This window comes from Phoca vitulina, unplaced genomic scaffold, assembly GCF_004348235.1.
Source record: "Phoca vitulina isolate PV1807 unplaced genomic scaffold, GSC_HSeal_1.0 scaffold2, whole genome shotgun sequence".
In the NCBI taxonomy this organism is placed as follows: Eukaryota; Metazoa; Chordata; class Mammalia; order Carnivora; family Phocidae; genus Phoca; species Phoca vitulina.
In genome coordinates, this window is record NW_022589705.1 from 37,783,621 (window position 1) to 37,799,293 (window position 15,673).

The 15,673-nt window shown below is 34.0% G+C and overlaps 1 protein-coding gene across 4 annotated transcripts in view; it reads left to right on the top strand.

Annotated features, from left to right (window-relative positions):
* Window positions 1–15,673, top strand: part of USP33 (ubiquitin specific peptidase 33) — a 58,243-nt gene that overhangs the window by 27,701 nt on the left and 14,869 nt on the right. For 2 of the 4 annotated variants that reach the window (XM_032425545.1, XM_032425560.1), the window contains 10 exons: window positions 2,562–2,640; window positions 4,503–4,920; window positions 7,544–7,684; window positions 8,969–9,084; window positions 10,164–10,336; window positions 10,436–10,530; window positions 11,173–11,206; window positions 13,569–13,614; window positions 14,049–14,229; window positions 14,890–15,016. In XM_032425545.1, the coding sequence (XP_032281436.1) occupies window positions 2,562–2,640; window positions 4,503–4,920; window positions 7,544–7,684; window positions 8,969–9,084; window positions 10,164–10,336; window positions 10,436–10,530; window positions 11,173–11,206; window positions 13,569–13,614; window positions 14,049–14,229; window positions 14,890–15,016 (1,410 nt within the window). The remainder of the gene's footprint in view (window positions 1–2,561; window positions 2,641–4,502; window positions 4,921–7,543; window positions 7,685–8,968; window positions 9,085–10,163; window positions 10,337–10,435; window positions 10,531–11,172; window positions 11,207–13,568; window positions 13,615–14,048; window positions 14,230–14,889; window positions 15,017–15,673) is intronic. The other 2 variants (XM_032425551.1, XM_032425569.1) reach the window with 2 other exon arrangements.

The following is a 15,673-nucleotide window of genomic DNA, read 5'->3' on the forward strand; positions in this document are numbered from 1 at the left end:
CTGAGAACTGCTCAACCTTTCCTGTAAGAAAACAGTCACCAAAGCTATCTTTTAAAAAAAAAAACATCTTGTAAGGAGTGCCTGGGTGGCTCAGTTGGTTAAGTGTCTGCCTTCAGCTCAGGTCATGATTCTGGGGTCAGTGGGGAGTCTGCTTCTCCCTCTCCCTCTGCCTGCCGCTCCCCGTGCTTGTGCTCTCTCTCTCCCTCTCTGTCGAATAAATAAATAAAAATCTTTAAGAAAAATAAATGATAGAAAACCTTGTAAGACTTTGAAATCGTTAATGATTTCTAATGTAAAAATTTCATTAGTACAGTTTTAACATTCTTATATTCCTGAGTGCCTCAGTTTTCTTCGACATATATGACCCCCTACTAAGAACATTTCTTAAATGAGACAAAAATTTGTTACTACTTTGATTTTAGTGTCCCAGGAAAAGAGAACGGCTTTTCTTTCTTTTTTTTTAATTGAAGTATAATTAACATACAATTTAGTTTCAAGTATATACCATATTGACTAGGGAATTCTGTATATTACTTAATGCTCATCATGGTAAGTGTGATCACCGTCTGTCACCATAAAATGTCATTACAATATTACTGACATATTCTCTATGCTTTACTTTTTGATCTGTGACTTACATATTTTATAACTTTGAAGTTTGTACCTCTTAATCCTCTTTATCTATTTCACCTATCCCCCTCACCCAGCTTCCCTCTGGCAACCACCAGTTTGTTCTGTGTTTTTAAGAGCCTTTTTTTTTTGCTTGTTTTATTCGTTTTGTTTCTTAGATTTCGCATATAAGTGAAATCATTTGGTATTTGTCTTTCTCTGACTTATTTCACTTAGCATAATACGCTCTAGGACCTTTCATATTGTCGCAGATGAAAAGATCTTACTCTTTCTGTGACTGTATAAATATTCCATTGTATATATACCACATCTTTATCCATTCATCTATGGATGGACACTTAGGTTGCTTCCATATCTTGGCTATTATAAATAATGCTGTAGTAAACATAGGGGTGCATATATCTTTTTGGATTTGTGTTTTTATTTTCTTTGGGTAAATACCAGTAGTGGAATTACTGGACCATATAGTATTTCTATTTTTAATTTTTTGAGGAATCTTTGTACTGTTTTTCAGAGTGGCTGCACCAGTTTACACTCCCGCCTGCAGTGCATGAGGTTCCCTTTTTTTTACATCTTTGCCAACACTTGTAATTTCTTTGTTTTCTTTCTTTCTTTCTTTCTTTCTTTCTTTCTTTTTCTTTCTTTCTTTCTTTTCTTTTTTCTTTTCTCTTCCTTCCTTCCTTCCTTCCTTTCTTTCTTTCTTTCTTTTTTGATACTAGCTATTCTGATCAGTGTGAGGTGATATCTCCTTGTGAGTTTGATTTGCATTTCCCTGATGATTAGTGATGTTGAGCATCTTTTCATGTGTCTGTTGGCCCTCTCTATGTCTTTGGAAAAATGTCTGTTCAGGTCCTCTACCCATCTTTTAGTCAGATTGTTTGGTTTTATTTTTGGTGTTGAATTGTATAACTTCTTTATATATTTTGGATATTAACCCCTTATTTGATATATCATTTGCAAATATCTTCTCCCACTTGCTAGGTTGCTTTTTTGTTTTGTTGGTGGTTTCCCTTGCTGGGTGCAAACTTTTTATTTTAGTGTAGTCCCAATAGTTTATTTTTGCTTTGGTTTTCCTTGCCGAAGGAGACATATCCCTAAATATGTTGCTAAGGGCAATGTCTAAGAGATTATTGCCTATGTTTTCTTTTAGGCGTTTCATGGATTCAGGTCTTACATTTAGGCCTTTAATCCATTTTGAATTTATTTTTTTGTAAAAAAATTGAGGATGATTTTAATGAGTTCTTTTGGGATATGAAGTAGATGTCATTTATATTTCTAATATTAATATTAAAGAGCCAGAATGCTCCATTGTCATTTATTCCCACTGTGTTATCCGGTGCTCCTACAGGCTCTAATGTTTCTAAATTCCTTTCTGTGTAGCTAGATCTACCCCTTAACTGCTGTGTTTTAAGCTTCTTTGTCCTGATTCTGTACTTTAAACTTAATATTCCTGAAAGCTTACCAAACTTCAGAAGTGTCAGTACGGAATTCTAAAAGTGGTTAAATCTCACATTTGGTTGACTTCTCATTTTTGTTCTCATGGTTACTCGATGCTGGTTTTAAAATCTTATGTCAGCTGTACTCAAATAAAAACATGGAATTCAGAATAGTCTTGTTTAGATAATGTATTGGGTACATTTATCTTAATTATTATCCCAGGAATTTTAAGTAATTAAAATTTTGTTTTTAAGTAATTATAAGTATTTTTGAAAAATCGTAGTAGAGCATGATCATTTCATTAGGGTGAAGAGCAATAAAACATATCTTGAGTGTCATTAGTAAGCTGTTCTGGTGAGCCTATGAAACATAATACTGGGCAATTTTTAGTGGTTTTTTTTGAAACACTTTAACAGCTTGGATTCTTGATTGCTAAATTTCTAAAATGAAAAGTGAAAGTCACAAATTTCTCATTAAAATTTTTTCTTACTCAGGCCAGGCTCTGTTGTGCCTACTACTCTGTTTCAAGGAATTAAAACAGTAAATCCAACATTTCGGGGCTATTCTCAGCAGGTAAGTCTTCATTCTTTTTCATTCATAACATTAATCTTTAATTAAAGTTTGCACAATGCCATTATGCCTTATGCTTTTATGTAGTCATTTGTATTTCTTCCTTTATAATTTATTTGTCCAATGTTTTAGGTCATCACTTCTTGTGTGTTTATTTACCAAGAATAATAACCTGTTGTCATATTTTTAGTTTATATTTTTCCACCTTTCTTGTAATTTTTTATTTTTCTAGAAATTGTTAAATTTTGAGTTGATAAATATGTCTCTTTTCTAGTGCTCTTGCAAGCTTCAAAAAGTTACACATCTAGAGATAAAGTTCCACCTATATTTTATGCTTTCTTTTCTTTCTTTCTTTTTTTTTTTTTAAAGATTTTATTTATTTGACACAGAGAGAGCGACAGCGAGAGAGGGAACACAAGCAGGGGGAGTGGGAGAGGGAGAAGCAGGCTCCTCGCCGAGCAGGGAGCCTGATGCGGGGCTTGATCCCAGGACCCTGGGATCATGACCTGAGCCAAAGGCAGACGCTTAACCATCTGAGCCACCCAGGCGCCCCTCTTTCTTTTTTTTAAAGATTTTATTTATTTATTTGACAGAGAGAGACAGCAAGAGCAGGAACACAAGCAGGGGGAATGGGAGAGGGAGAAGCAGGCTTCCCGCTGAGCAGGGAGCCTGATGTGGGGCTCGATCCCAGGACCCTGGGATCAGGACCTGAGCCGAAGGCAGACGCTTAACGACTGAGCCACCTAGGCGCCCCTGCTTTATTTTCAAAATATTTAATTCTCTGCATCTGTCATTTATTTTGTGTTACAATCCAAATTTTATTTTTCACAGTTACTACTAATTGTACCAAACTACAAATTTAAGAATTTTCTTATCTGATTTTTAAAATTTCTTCTTTATTAATTTTTATGCTTATGTTAATATTTTATAGGGTCTGTTTCTGGACTTTCTAATTCATTTCATTGACTTGTATTTTTTTTGAAGTAGTAGTGATGGCAGTTTCAATTATTGTAGATTTATATGTTTTCCTTTAATGTTAACACCTGGCCCTCACATATTTTTCTTTTTCAAAACAATACCTGTTCCCTTTTAATTTTTTCCGGTGCACATTTCTGGATCACCAGACACTGATTTAGTAGATGTGAGTTGGGTCTACACATTTGTATTTTCTTTTTTCTTTTTTTTTTTTTAATTGAAGTATAGTTGACACACAGTGTTGCATTTGTTTCAGGTGTACAGCATAGTGATTCGACAATATAACACGTCATGCTCTGCTCATCACAAGTGTAGCTGCCATTTATCATCATACAACACTATTATGATACCATTGACGATATTCCCTATGCTGTACCCTTTATCCCTGTGACTAATTCATTACATAACTGGAAGCCTCTACCTTCCACTTCCCCTCACCCATTTTGCATACCCCTCTACCCACAGATTTGTATTTTTAAAAAGCATTCCAAGTTGATCAGGGATTTTTCTTTGAGGTATAGTACAAGATTGAATGAAACTTTAATTTTAAGCCAAACTTATAAAATATTTGAATTTAGGACAACTCTGAATTCTAATTATCATATGAGGCAAGTCCATGTTTTCTTTATGCCTTCTCCATTTTTAAAAAATAGCAGCAGTACTAAAAGCCTACCTCTAGATCATCTTCAGTTTTTAAATTACTTCTGTTTTATTTACATAAATTTTTAGAACATAGTGCTTCCCATCCCTTCAGTGCCTGATGTTTCCTCAGTATAATGCCTGCACATTTAGAAATCAGTTGATAAGCACAGTTTATGTATTTTTTTCTTAATTTTCTATGTGCACATATTTTTAATGAAATGGTAATATCTCTGTTGCTTATATATTAGGATGCTCAAGAATTCCTTCGATGTTTAATGGATCTGCTTCATGAAGAATTAAAAGAACAGGTCATGGAAGTTGAGGAAGATCCTCAAACTATAACGACTGAGGAGACCATGGAAGAAGACAAGAGCCAATCAGATGTAGATTTTCAATCCTGTGAATCTTGTAGCAACAGTGATAAAGCAGAAAATGAAAATGGCTCTAGAGGCTTTTCTGAAGATAATAACGAAACAACAATGTTGATTCAGGACGATGAGAACAATTCTGAAATGTCAAAAGATTGGCAAAAAGAGAAGATGTGCAATAAGATTAAAAAAGTAAATTCTGAAGGAGAATTAGATAAAGATAGAGACTCTGTATCTGAAACAGCCGACTTGAACAACCAGGAAACTGTCAAAGTGCAAATACACAGCAGAGCTTCAGGTGACAATTTAATACTTTGAAAATGGTAGTGTTTCATTCGTAGACAATGTGTGCAAGTTAGCATATTTGTATTTAAGATTATAACTCACCATTTTCTGATGTTTGGGGGGAAAATCAGCATGGCATCTGAGTAAAATTAGAACACATTTCTGATTTACGTGTTAATGTTCACAGTCTATTTAACATAAAAGCAGAATAGGCTGTTTAGTAGCTTTAGCTTAATACTTTGTGTGCAGTATATCACATTATATAATTCAGTTTGAAGAAAAGAATTAAATAGTGGTTACTTTTGGGCTTTCAGCTAGTAGAGTTAGCAATATTTGCATGTGAGTGTTAAATTAATGTCATTTTATGCATATTCTGTTAAGATCCTGGGGAAAAAGCAAAATAACCTAAATTGCAATTTTGTAATCTTACACACTTTTCGATTTAGATTGCTGTCATTGGAGTCATATCAGCTACGAAATATTTGGCATATGTTTTGATGTAGGAGTTTATAATGAACCCTGTTATGATAGATTATATCATAATACTAGTCAGTGTTCTTTTGAAGAGAGCAAATGGCCAGATGAAAGATAATTGAGTTGGGTTGCTTTGCATTTTACTTTCATTTCTTCAAGAGTTAATTTATCTGGCTTAATGTGGTCTTTAGTTTTTTGGTTTTATTTTATTCACTTAGAGAAAGAGCACAAGCAGGGGGAGAGGCAGAGGAGAGGGAGAAGCAGACTCCCTGCTGAGCTGGGAGCCTGACTCGGGGCTCGATCCCAAGACCTGGAGATCGTGACCTGAGCCGAAGAGACGCTCAATCGTCTGAGCCACCCAGGCGCCCCTGGTCTTTAGTTTTTTAAAGCACATAAAAAAACCATAAGAAGTTTAAATTCTCTGATCTTAAAAATAAGTGAGAGACAAGTAATATAAAAAGGTTTATCTTCTGTAATTTCTAATGAATGAAACTACTAAACAATTTATTGGTATTGAATGAACCCAAAATTCCTTCTTGAGGAAAAGGATATTTCCTTGAGTACGGGAATACTAGTGGTTCACCTCTGTACAGCGCATAAATGCATTCTAGTCAGGAAAACATGTTAGGCTCCTTAATTATAGTGGCCTTATGTTTAGAAGTTTAGATATGTTTAGAAGCTGTTTAGTCAATAAATACATGAAATGTCAGTATTGAAAGACTTAGCCTAGGCTGCTGTAGACTGCTGTTCAGGCCTTCCTTGTCAAAAGTCTGATTAAGGGACATAGTGGTTCTTTATTGTTCCGTAGCAGACTTGTTCTTATACGTAGTGACTAATTGATGACCTAGATTAAGGATCTGAGCTTTTACATTTTACAAAGACCTGATTTAAAAATGTGACAAAGACCATATATGGCATGCAAAACCTAAAATATTTATTATCAGGTCCTTTACAGGAAACATTTGCCAATCCCTGTCCTTGATAATACTAACTTTATTCTCTTCAGGAAGTCCTAGAGTAAGTCTCCTACCCTTTCTTCCTCCAGTGTTTTTTTTTTTTTAAGATTTTATTTATTTGACAGAGAGAGACATAGCGAGAGAGGGAATGCAAGCGGGGGAACAGGAGAGGGAGAAGCAGGCTTCCCACCGAGCAGGGAGCCCGATGCGGGGCTCGATCCCAGGACCCTGGGATCATGACCTGAGCTGAAGGCAGATGCTTAAACGACTGAGCCACCCAGGCTCCCCTCTTCCTCTAGTATTAAGTAGTCTTTTTTTTTTTCAGTCATGGTTGAAATCATGAGAAATGCCCTATGTGAAAGTAATAAAAGTCACTTATTTTGCATTATCTGGAAAAATCCCTGAAGTCATTCTGTTTTAGGATCTTTTATGAGCAGTTTTCTTTTCCTCACTCAAATACTGATTGAGCACAGTCCCTTGCCGGGGAATCTGTGTTATATACTAGGATTCAAACAGCAAACTCTCAAGATAGCTGTCAAGAAACTTTTATTTTCTTGATTCATAATTTCCTTCTAAAAAAGGCCCTTTCCTGATAAAGGAATGTATTTCCTTTTATCACAGTAGGAATAAAATAATTTGTTCTTTATGCCTAAATTTCTTCTTAGATTTTGATTATAATGTTAATTTGAGAGAATGACCTTTTTTTCTCCTACATGGTTTTAAAGTTTTTTAAAAACTATCACAAATATTTGGGGCACCTGGGTGGCTCAGTCGTTAAGCGTCTGCCTTCAGCTCAGGTCATGATCCCAGGGTCTTGGGATCGAGCCCAGCATCGGGCTCCCTGCTACGCAGGAAGCCTGCTTCTCCCTCTCCCACTACCCCCTGCTTGTGTTCCCTCTCTCGCTGTCGCTCTCTCTGTGTCAAATAAATAAAATCTTAAAAAAAAAAAAAAAACTATCACAAATATTAAAAAATACTAAATGAGAACAAATACAATCTTCTTTGGCTTTATTTGGATTCCTAGGTGGAAAATCACTGTTACTTTGCTTAGCGAGGACCTTGTCTATCAAATATTTCACTTGTCATTTATTAATGTGAATTGTGTTCAAAATCTCAAATGAAGAAACCTTTAAATTAGTTAATATTATTTGATAAGTGGGATAATTTTACTATTTGAGATAATAATACAAATTTTAAATATTACAGAATATATTACTGATGTCCATTTGAATGACCTGTCTACATCACAGATCCTCCCATCAAATGAAGGTGTTAATCCACGTTTATCAGCAAGCCCTCCTAAATCAGGCAATTTGTGGCCAGGATTGGCACCCACACACAAAAAAGGTAGAAGTTTCAGTTAACTCAGATTCCTTTGCTTTGATAATTTAAAGTGTTAATTATGAAATATCATTCAATACTTTAAAATTGACAGCATAATTTTATACAACCATGATTTGAAATTTTTGTGTGTGTGTGGCACAAATTTACATAGAGAAGAAGTCACTCTTTTGGTGTAGAGTTCTGAATTTTAACACATTGCATAGATTCTTGTTACCACCACCACAAACAGAATATGGAAGAGTTTTAACACCCCCAAAGAATTCCCTTATATTACCTTTTTGTAATCAGATCATCCTCCTACCCATCCCCAAACTGTAGCCCTTTTGATCTGTTCTCTATTACTATTGTTTTGCCTTTTCCAGAATGTCATATAAATGGAATCATATAGTACATAGTCTTTTGAAACAGGCTTATTTCACTTAGTGTAATGCATCTGAGATATAGTCATGTTGCATGTCTGAATAGTTCCTTTTTATTACGGAGTAGTATTTCATTGTATGACTATACTACTGTTTATTCATTCACTCTGAAGAACATTTGAATTGTTTCCAGTTTTTGGCGGTTATGAATAATGCTGCTATAAACATCTGTGTACAGGTTTCTGTGTGAATGTAAGTTTGTTTAGAGTAAATACGCAGAAATGGGGTTATTGGGTTTTACATTAGTTTTATGCTTAATGTTATATGAAATTGTTTTCCAGAATAGCTGTATAATTTTGCATTCCTACTTGGCTATGTATGAGAATTCCAGTATTATAAAATGTAAAACTTCGAAAACTCTAGGAAAAAACATAAGAAGGAGGAAGTCTTCATGACCTCATGTTAGACAAAAAGTTTTTTAAAGATGTCAAAAGCAATATCCATAAAAGAAAAAATTAAAAATTTTCTTGGCAAAAGACCCTTTTAAGAGATTGAAAAAATAAGATTGGGAGGAAATACTTGTAAATCACATAGCTGACAAAGGGCTTGTGCCCAAAATATATTTAAAAACTCTCAAAACTTAATTATAGAATCCTTTTTTCAAATAAGGCCTTACTTGGATGCAAAAACAAATAAGTAGAAGCAAAATTACTCTGATTGAAGTTGAGCTGAGGAGACCAAACACCTCCTATTTCATCTTGGTTTCTCTTAGGGATTTTTTTTTTTTTAAAGTAATTCTCTTGAATGGTATTTGGACAAAATTTCATTAGCATAGTAAATTTTTATTGTTAAGGATTCCAGAGAAAAATGCTAAAGGAACTTCCTTGATTTTTTAAAAAAATGTTCTACGCTTGTTTTTCAATCCTAGCTCAATCTGCATCATCTCCAAAAAGAAAAAAACAGCATAAGAAATACCGAAGTGTTATTTCAGACATATTTGATGGAACAATTATTAGTTCAGTGCAGTGTCTGACTTGTGACAGGGTGAGTACGAGGAAATTATAATACAGGGAATTTCTGTCAAATGCTCTTTAAAACAAAACAAAAACCTGACAAATGGAATGAAATGTTTAATTTTTTCTCCTTGCTGCTGAGGGTTATACATGCATTTCTTGTGTTTACATCAGTATAAATTGATTCTAGGAGTAGAATTTGTTTTTTGGAAGTAATAGCAACATTTTGAAAGGATGGGTCTTGACTTGTCATTGGACAGGAATGCATCAGCAGCAAGAATTAACTCAGTTTTTCATTTCTGGTCACATATAAAGGTGATGTGTTGCTCAGCAACAGTAAATGATAACACATGCATATTCTCCCAAGGCTGGCAAAATTAATATGCTGGGAAACTGTTGCTATTCACAGGCACAAGGCTGTGAATGTATCTTCTACATTTGGTGGTGTGGCTTATAAATATTTTCTTATGTTAAGATTAGGGCTCAGATAATAAAGGTGGTGTCAGATTGATACACACGAGCATAAATTAAAATCATGAGTTTTTTAATCATATCTCTAAATCTCAGAATTAAGGAATATAAAATGACTTCTCTCAAAAAAACCTCAAAAATAAGTTTTTAATTATTGTATTAGTTTCATAAGTCAAATCTAAGGGCTTTCAAGAGGATCATTTTAATGTAGGCTATTTGGGTACCAGATATTTAAATGGAATCATCCTGAAATGTTTTCAGCTATTTAAAAATTACATGGCAGGTTTTACTTCTTTTTTAAAAAACATTAAAAACTGTCATGAGAGGTCATTTCCAAAAATAAATACCATAGTAGTGCTTAAGAGTTTGGTACTGAGTCTAGAGTGTCTGGATGTACTTTTCTATGCCACAGTGTCCTTGACTGATGGGCATGTTGGTAGTTACCGCATAAGGTTTATGTGAAGATTAAATTTAGAACAGCACCTGGTTCAGAGCAAGTATTTTTGCTATTGCCATTACTGTTACTGATTTTTTTTCATTTTTTGTTTATAAATTGCTTTGTGCAGTCTGAGATTTGTTCTTATAATTATGTTTGTGTTGGATTATTTTCATTCCATTTTAAACACGAAACAATTTTAGGTGTCTGTAACCCTCGAGACCTTTCAAGATCTGTCCTTGCCAATTCCCGGCAAGGAAGACCTTGCTAAGCTGCATTCATCTAGTCACCCAACTTCTATAGTCAAAGCAGGATCATGTGGCGAAGCATATGCTCCACAAGGGTGGATAGCTTTTTTCATGGAATATGTGAAGAGGTATGTGTGTATTTTCTTTGTATTAATTGAGTGTTAAAACTGCTGTTTCTGCTGTACTGGCAGAACACTTGCTTTTTTTTTCTGTCAATAATGTTTCAGGTTTGTTGTCTCATGTGTTCCTAGCTGGTTTTGGGGTCCAATAGTAACCTTGCAAGATTGTCTTGCTGCCTTCTTCGCCAGAGATGAACTAAAAGGTAAATATGAAACAGTTTTTCAACTGTGGTTAATTCGTGAGTGATCTAAAATACTAGTGGGACTAAATATAAAATGTATGTGTAAAAGCTAAGTTTTAAGGCGGCTTAAATAGTACCTGCCCATATCAGCATAGTTGCCAGTATCTGCCATGGTAACATACGTAACATAAATCATATCCTGAAATAATTTATACAGATTTCTGTAGTATAAGACAATGTGGTAGGTGAGGTGTCTTAAAAAATAAAAAGGAGCTGGGATTCAACGAAGGGAAGATTCAACCCATATAAAAGAGTTGTATATATGGAGTACTCTGAGATCCTCCATAATATTTAAGATATTCCACTGTTTTTGTGTGTTCAGCACCTTGCTGGCATATATAACAGGCAGTCAGTAAAGTTCGTTGAGTGAATAAATGGAGAGGATGTTCTTTGAGATAGGCCTTCAAGGTTGAAAAAAGAGGTGAGGGTATTTTAGGCAAGGTAAATATCATGAGCTGACTCTTGAGCAGAGACTAAAAAATGTGAGCCTTGTGTTACTGTGCTGCAAAATCAGCATGTGGCAAACTCCCAAGAACTGCAGAACCAAAAGAAAATAAATTACTTTTATTTTGAGAGGAATGACCAGATATGTTCTATTTCCAGGTGACAATATGTACAGTTGTGAAAAATGCAAAAAGTAAGTGTCATTGACAGTGCTTTGAATCGCATGTTTTGTATTATAAATGGTATTTTTCTTGTTCATTTGAATTGGGTACGTGAAGCTAATTTTGCACCTTACTTAGAAAAATAAAGGGTAGTAAACTTTGTCCTAGAAAAATAAAGAGACAGTTGTTCTGTAAAACAAATTTGAGGTAAAAGTTTGATAAATTTAATAGGCTTATCTAAGATGTGGAAGTTTATATATATTTTGAGATAAAATAAGTATGTAATTTTCCATAAAACATTTTCTAAATATGGTATAAAGGATATATTAGGATGTGTAACATACAGTTTCATTATATAAGTTTTGCCATCATAAATAAGGCACTGTTCTCTTCTGACTTACCATGTTAACAGACTAGATTCAGGAAGTCAGAGTGACTATAAAGGTACTTAGTTTCAAATCTGTAGAAAATTCAGAAATGTTATACCAACTTTGATGTTACCTGTTGTATGATGGCAGAATAGAAAGTTAAGAAAAGTACGATATTTCTTTACATCTGCTAGTTGCCTTTTAAATGTCTTGTAATAAATGTAAACTTTTAAGGCTTCTTGGTGGTAAGTTAGAAAAGAAAAGTAACTGGAGAATTGAAGACAGATCTATTTGTGTGAACTGGAGAGTTTTTCTGAATCTCTATAATAGAAGAATAATGGTGTCCTAATAAGAACTAGTACCTTCATAATAACAAACATCTGGCTGTTTAGCAATAAATATAGGGAAATGTTGATCTGTAACTGTTGGTTCTCCTGACAAAAAGGAATGGCGTATTGTTTGGTCAATAAGGATGAAAAGCTGCTTTGTACTTTCTACAAGAAAAATCTAATGAATTGGCAAGTATTTATTAGTTTGTCTTGGAAGCTGTAGCTAATAGCTGAAGAGGGAGTGGCCTGGAGGGGGAACTTTCCTTGAAAACATTAACTAGGAAAAAGATAATAGTGAAGATGGAAAAGAACCTTGCATCTGCCCCAAATCCAAAGTAGGTATCTGTCAAGTGTACATTAATACGGATCATTAATAATAACCACCCTTAAACTCAAGTTACGTGTTTCCACATTTAAGAATAAAGATTATATTGCCAAAGTGGGAGTGAGGAATGGGCAAAATGGGTGAAGAGGGTCAAAAGGTACAAATTTCCAGTTATAATTTAAATCATGGAGATGTAATGTGCACCATAGCGACTGTAGTTAATAATATTGTATTTCATATTTGAAAGTTTCTAAGAGGGTAGATCTTAAAAGTTTTCGTTCATTACAAGAAAAGAAAAAAAAATTTTGTGACTATATATGACGGTTGTTACCTAAAATTATTGTAGTGGTCATTTTGCAATGTATACAAATATTGAATCATTATATTGTACACTTGAAACTAATACAGTGTTACATGTCAATTATGCCTCAATTTAAAAAATAATAAAATTAAAATGATAAAGGTTATATATATATATTTTTTAAAAAAGTAGAAGTTACAGGGGTGCCCAGCTGGCTCGGTTGGTAGAGCTTGTGACTCTTGATCTCGGGGTTGTGAGTTCGAGCCCCATATTGGGTGTAGAGATTACTTAAAAACAGCAACAAAGGTGCACCTGGGTGGCTTAATCAGTTAATCATCTGCCTTCAGCTCAGGTCATGATCCTCAGGGTCCTGGGATCGAGGCCCACATTGGGCTCCCTGCATGGTGGGGAGCCTGCTTCTCCCTCTCCCTGCCGCTCCCCCTGCTTGTGCTCTCTCTTTCTGTCAAATAAATAAATAAAATCTTTAAAAATAAAAAAATAAAAAACAACAACAATAACAACAAAAAACTAAAAAAAAAAGTTAAAATATATTGACCTGACCAACCAATTCTATAAAATTGGTTTTTTATTTTACCCAGTTTTACTTGGTATCTGGATGTTATAAAGGCATAGCCAGGCTATAACACTAGCATATTTGTTTAAAAAGATAATTTTCATCAGAGAATTAACAACTCCCTAAATTTTTATTACTGATATCGTAAATATTTTTTTTTTAAATAAGGGACTCCAGTGTTTCATTAGTATGTATTTTTAAATTGGTAACATATAATTCGGTAGTGAGCATTTTTTGTCCTTGTGTTTTCTAAAAGGTTTTGCTATATATTTAAAAATACTAGGGGTGCCTGGATGGCTCAGTCAGTTGAATGTCTGGCTCTTGATCTCAGCTCAGGTCTTGATCTCAGGGTCGTGAGTTCAAAGTCCTGAGTTGGGCTTCACACTGGGCGTGCAGTGTACTTAAAAAAAAAAAAACCAAAAAACTAAACTAAAGCTTTTGTAGATTCATATGGGAAACAGGTTTACTTAAATTTGTTTTCTTTTCTTCCTCCCCAGGTTAAGGAATGGAGTAAAGTTTTGTAAAGTACAAAAATTTCCTGAGGTATGGGCTTTATTATAATTAAGTTTATGTTGTAGGAACATAAAACCGTAACATAATACCATGTAGCATAGTTGAAGAATGGAGTGGTTCTGTTGACCAGTTGCTGTGTTTATATACCCTATTAGGATTATCCATTTTTAAGATACTGAGTTACATAGCAAATAAGTGCCCTTATCTGTAAAACTGTGTTGACCATAGTTTAATCAGACCTTTTAGGATCTTGAAGGTTATAAAATATAAAATTAGAAAAATTAGTAGCTGTGAACTTATTAGGAAGTACCAGGTTTCACCATTTCTGTATTTTAATGTCTCTGGAATCAGATTATCATAATTGCAGGGTAATGTTTAACCTTGACAATTCAATATCTATATATAATAGATTCCTTTATCTAGCATACAAAACAATAGAATTTTGAATAATCTTTATCTTTTAGATTTTATGCATCCATCTTAAAAGATTCAGACATGAACTGATGTTTTCCACCAAAATCAGTACCCATGTTTCATTTCCGCTGGAAGGTCTGGATCTTCAGCCATTTCTTGCTAAAGATAGTCCAGTTCAGATTGTTACCTATGATCTTCTGTCAGTCATTTGTCATCATGGAACTGCAAGTAGTAAGTATATAGGTTTGACATATGTCTAGATAAAAAAAAAAAAGTAACCATCTAAATTGATCTCTTAAGACTTGATTAAATAAAAGAAAAATGTAAAAATAGATATATTTTTATTTTATTTTGGTTGTCAAAAACATGGCAGAAAATTTTAGGAAATTGAATAATTTTGCTATGAATTTGAAATACTGGAACTTATATTTTGTATAAAATTTAATAAGGACTTTAACATGATCATTTTTATACTGTTTTTTTTAAAGATTATATTTTTGTCCTTATTTTCATTTCAAGTGGTGGTGGTGAGGATATATACTGGAAAAAAATATGAGCATAGTTCTTGCTATATCTCAGTCTCTGCTAGGAACTAAGGATTCAAAAAGTACTTTAATTCTTGGTGCACCTGGGTGGCTCAGTTGGTTAGGCTTCTGACTTCAGCTGAGGTCATGATCTCAGGGTCCTGGAATTGAGCCCCTGAGTTGGGCTCCCCACTCAGCGGGGAGTCTGCTTGTCTTTCTCCCTCTTCCCCTCACCCTGCTTGTGCTCTCTCTCTTTCTCTCTCTCTGTTTCTCTCAGATAAATAAAATCTTTTTAAAAAAAGTACTTTGATTCTTATGTTAATTTTGTATTACTGAAATTATTTAAATTTTTTCTATTCAAATTCAGGTGGACATTATATTGCCTACTGCCGAAACAATTTAAATAATCTCTGGTATGAATTTGATGATCAGAGTGTCACTGAAGTTTCAGAATCTACTGTACAAAATGCAGAAGCTTATGTTCTTTTCTACAGGTAAGGAAGTAATTCTCATGGATAAGCTATTTTGACAAATATGGAAGAACATCTCACTTTGGGGTTATAACTTCTAAGGCTTTCAAAATGTATTACTGAGTAAAGATTAAAAATTGTCTTATTTTTATTTCATTTTGTGAGTAAAATGAAAGGTTACGTGCAGAATGATCTTTTCTTAGGAAAATATTAAATCATTTAGTTGAAGGGCAGAGGAATAGATTTTGTTTTAGAAAGATTGGTTTTGATAAATTAGGCACTGATGGTAGGAATTAAGTACCAGATTTTCTCCTAAAATAGCTGATAAAGGAGGTATTACTATAAAAATGGATCTTTGGTATTTTTCAGTATCTTGTAAAAGGTTAAATACTAGCTACCGAAAGAAGAAAGCATTATTTAGATTGATCTTATTAACAAACATTTGAATGCCTACTGTGTGCCAGTAGTTAGGTGGATGATCAGTAGTTATGATATAGTGTTGCCCTTTAGGGGTATTATAATGTAGTTGTGGGGGGTGATACAGAGTATATTGCTCTTGAGTAAGTCCCAAGCCTAGTCAGAGTCATAGTATTACTGTGTGTGCTAAGTCTAATAAGGAAGAGGAAAAATCCATTTACGAGTCTGATGGAGTAAAATGCATATTAAGGTTAATGAATCGTT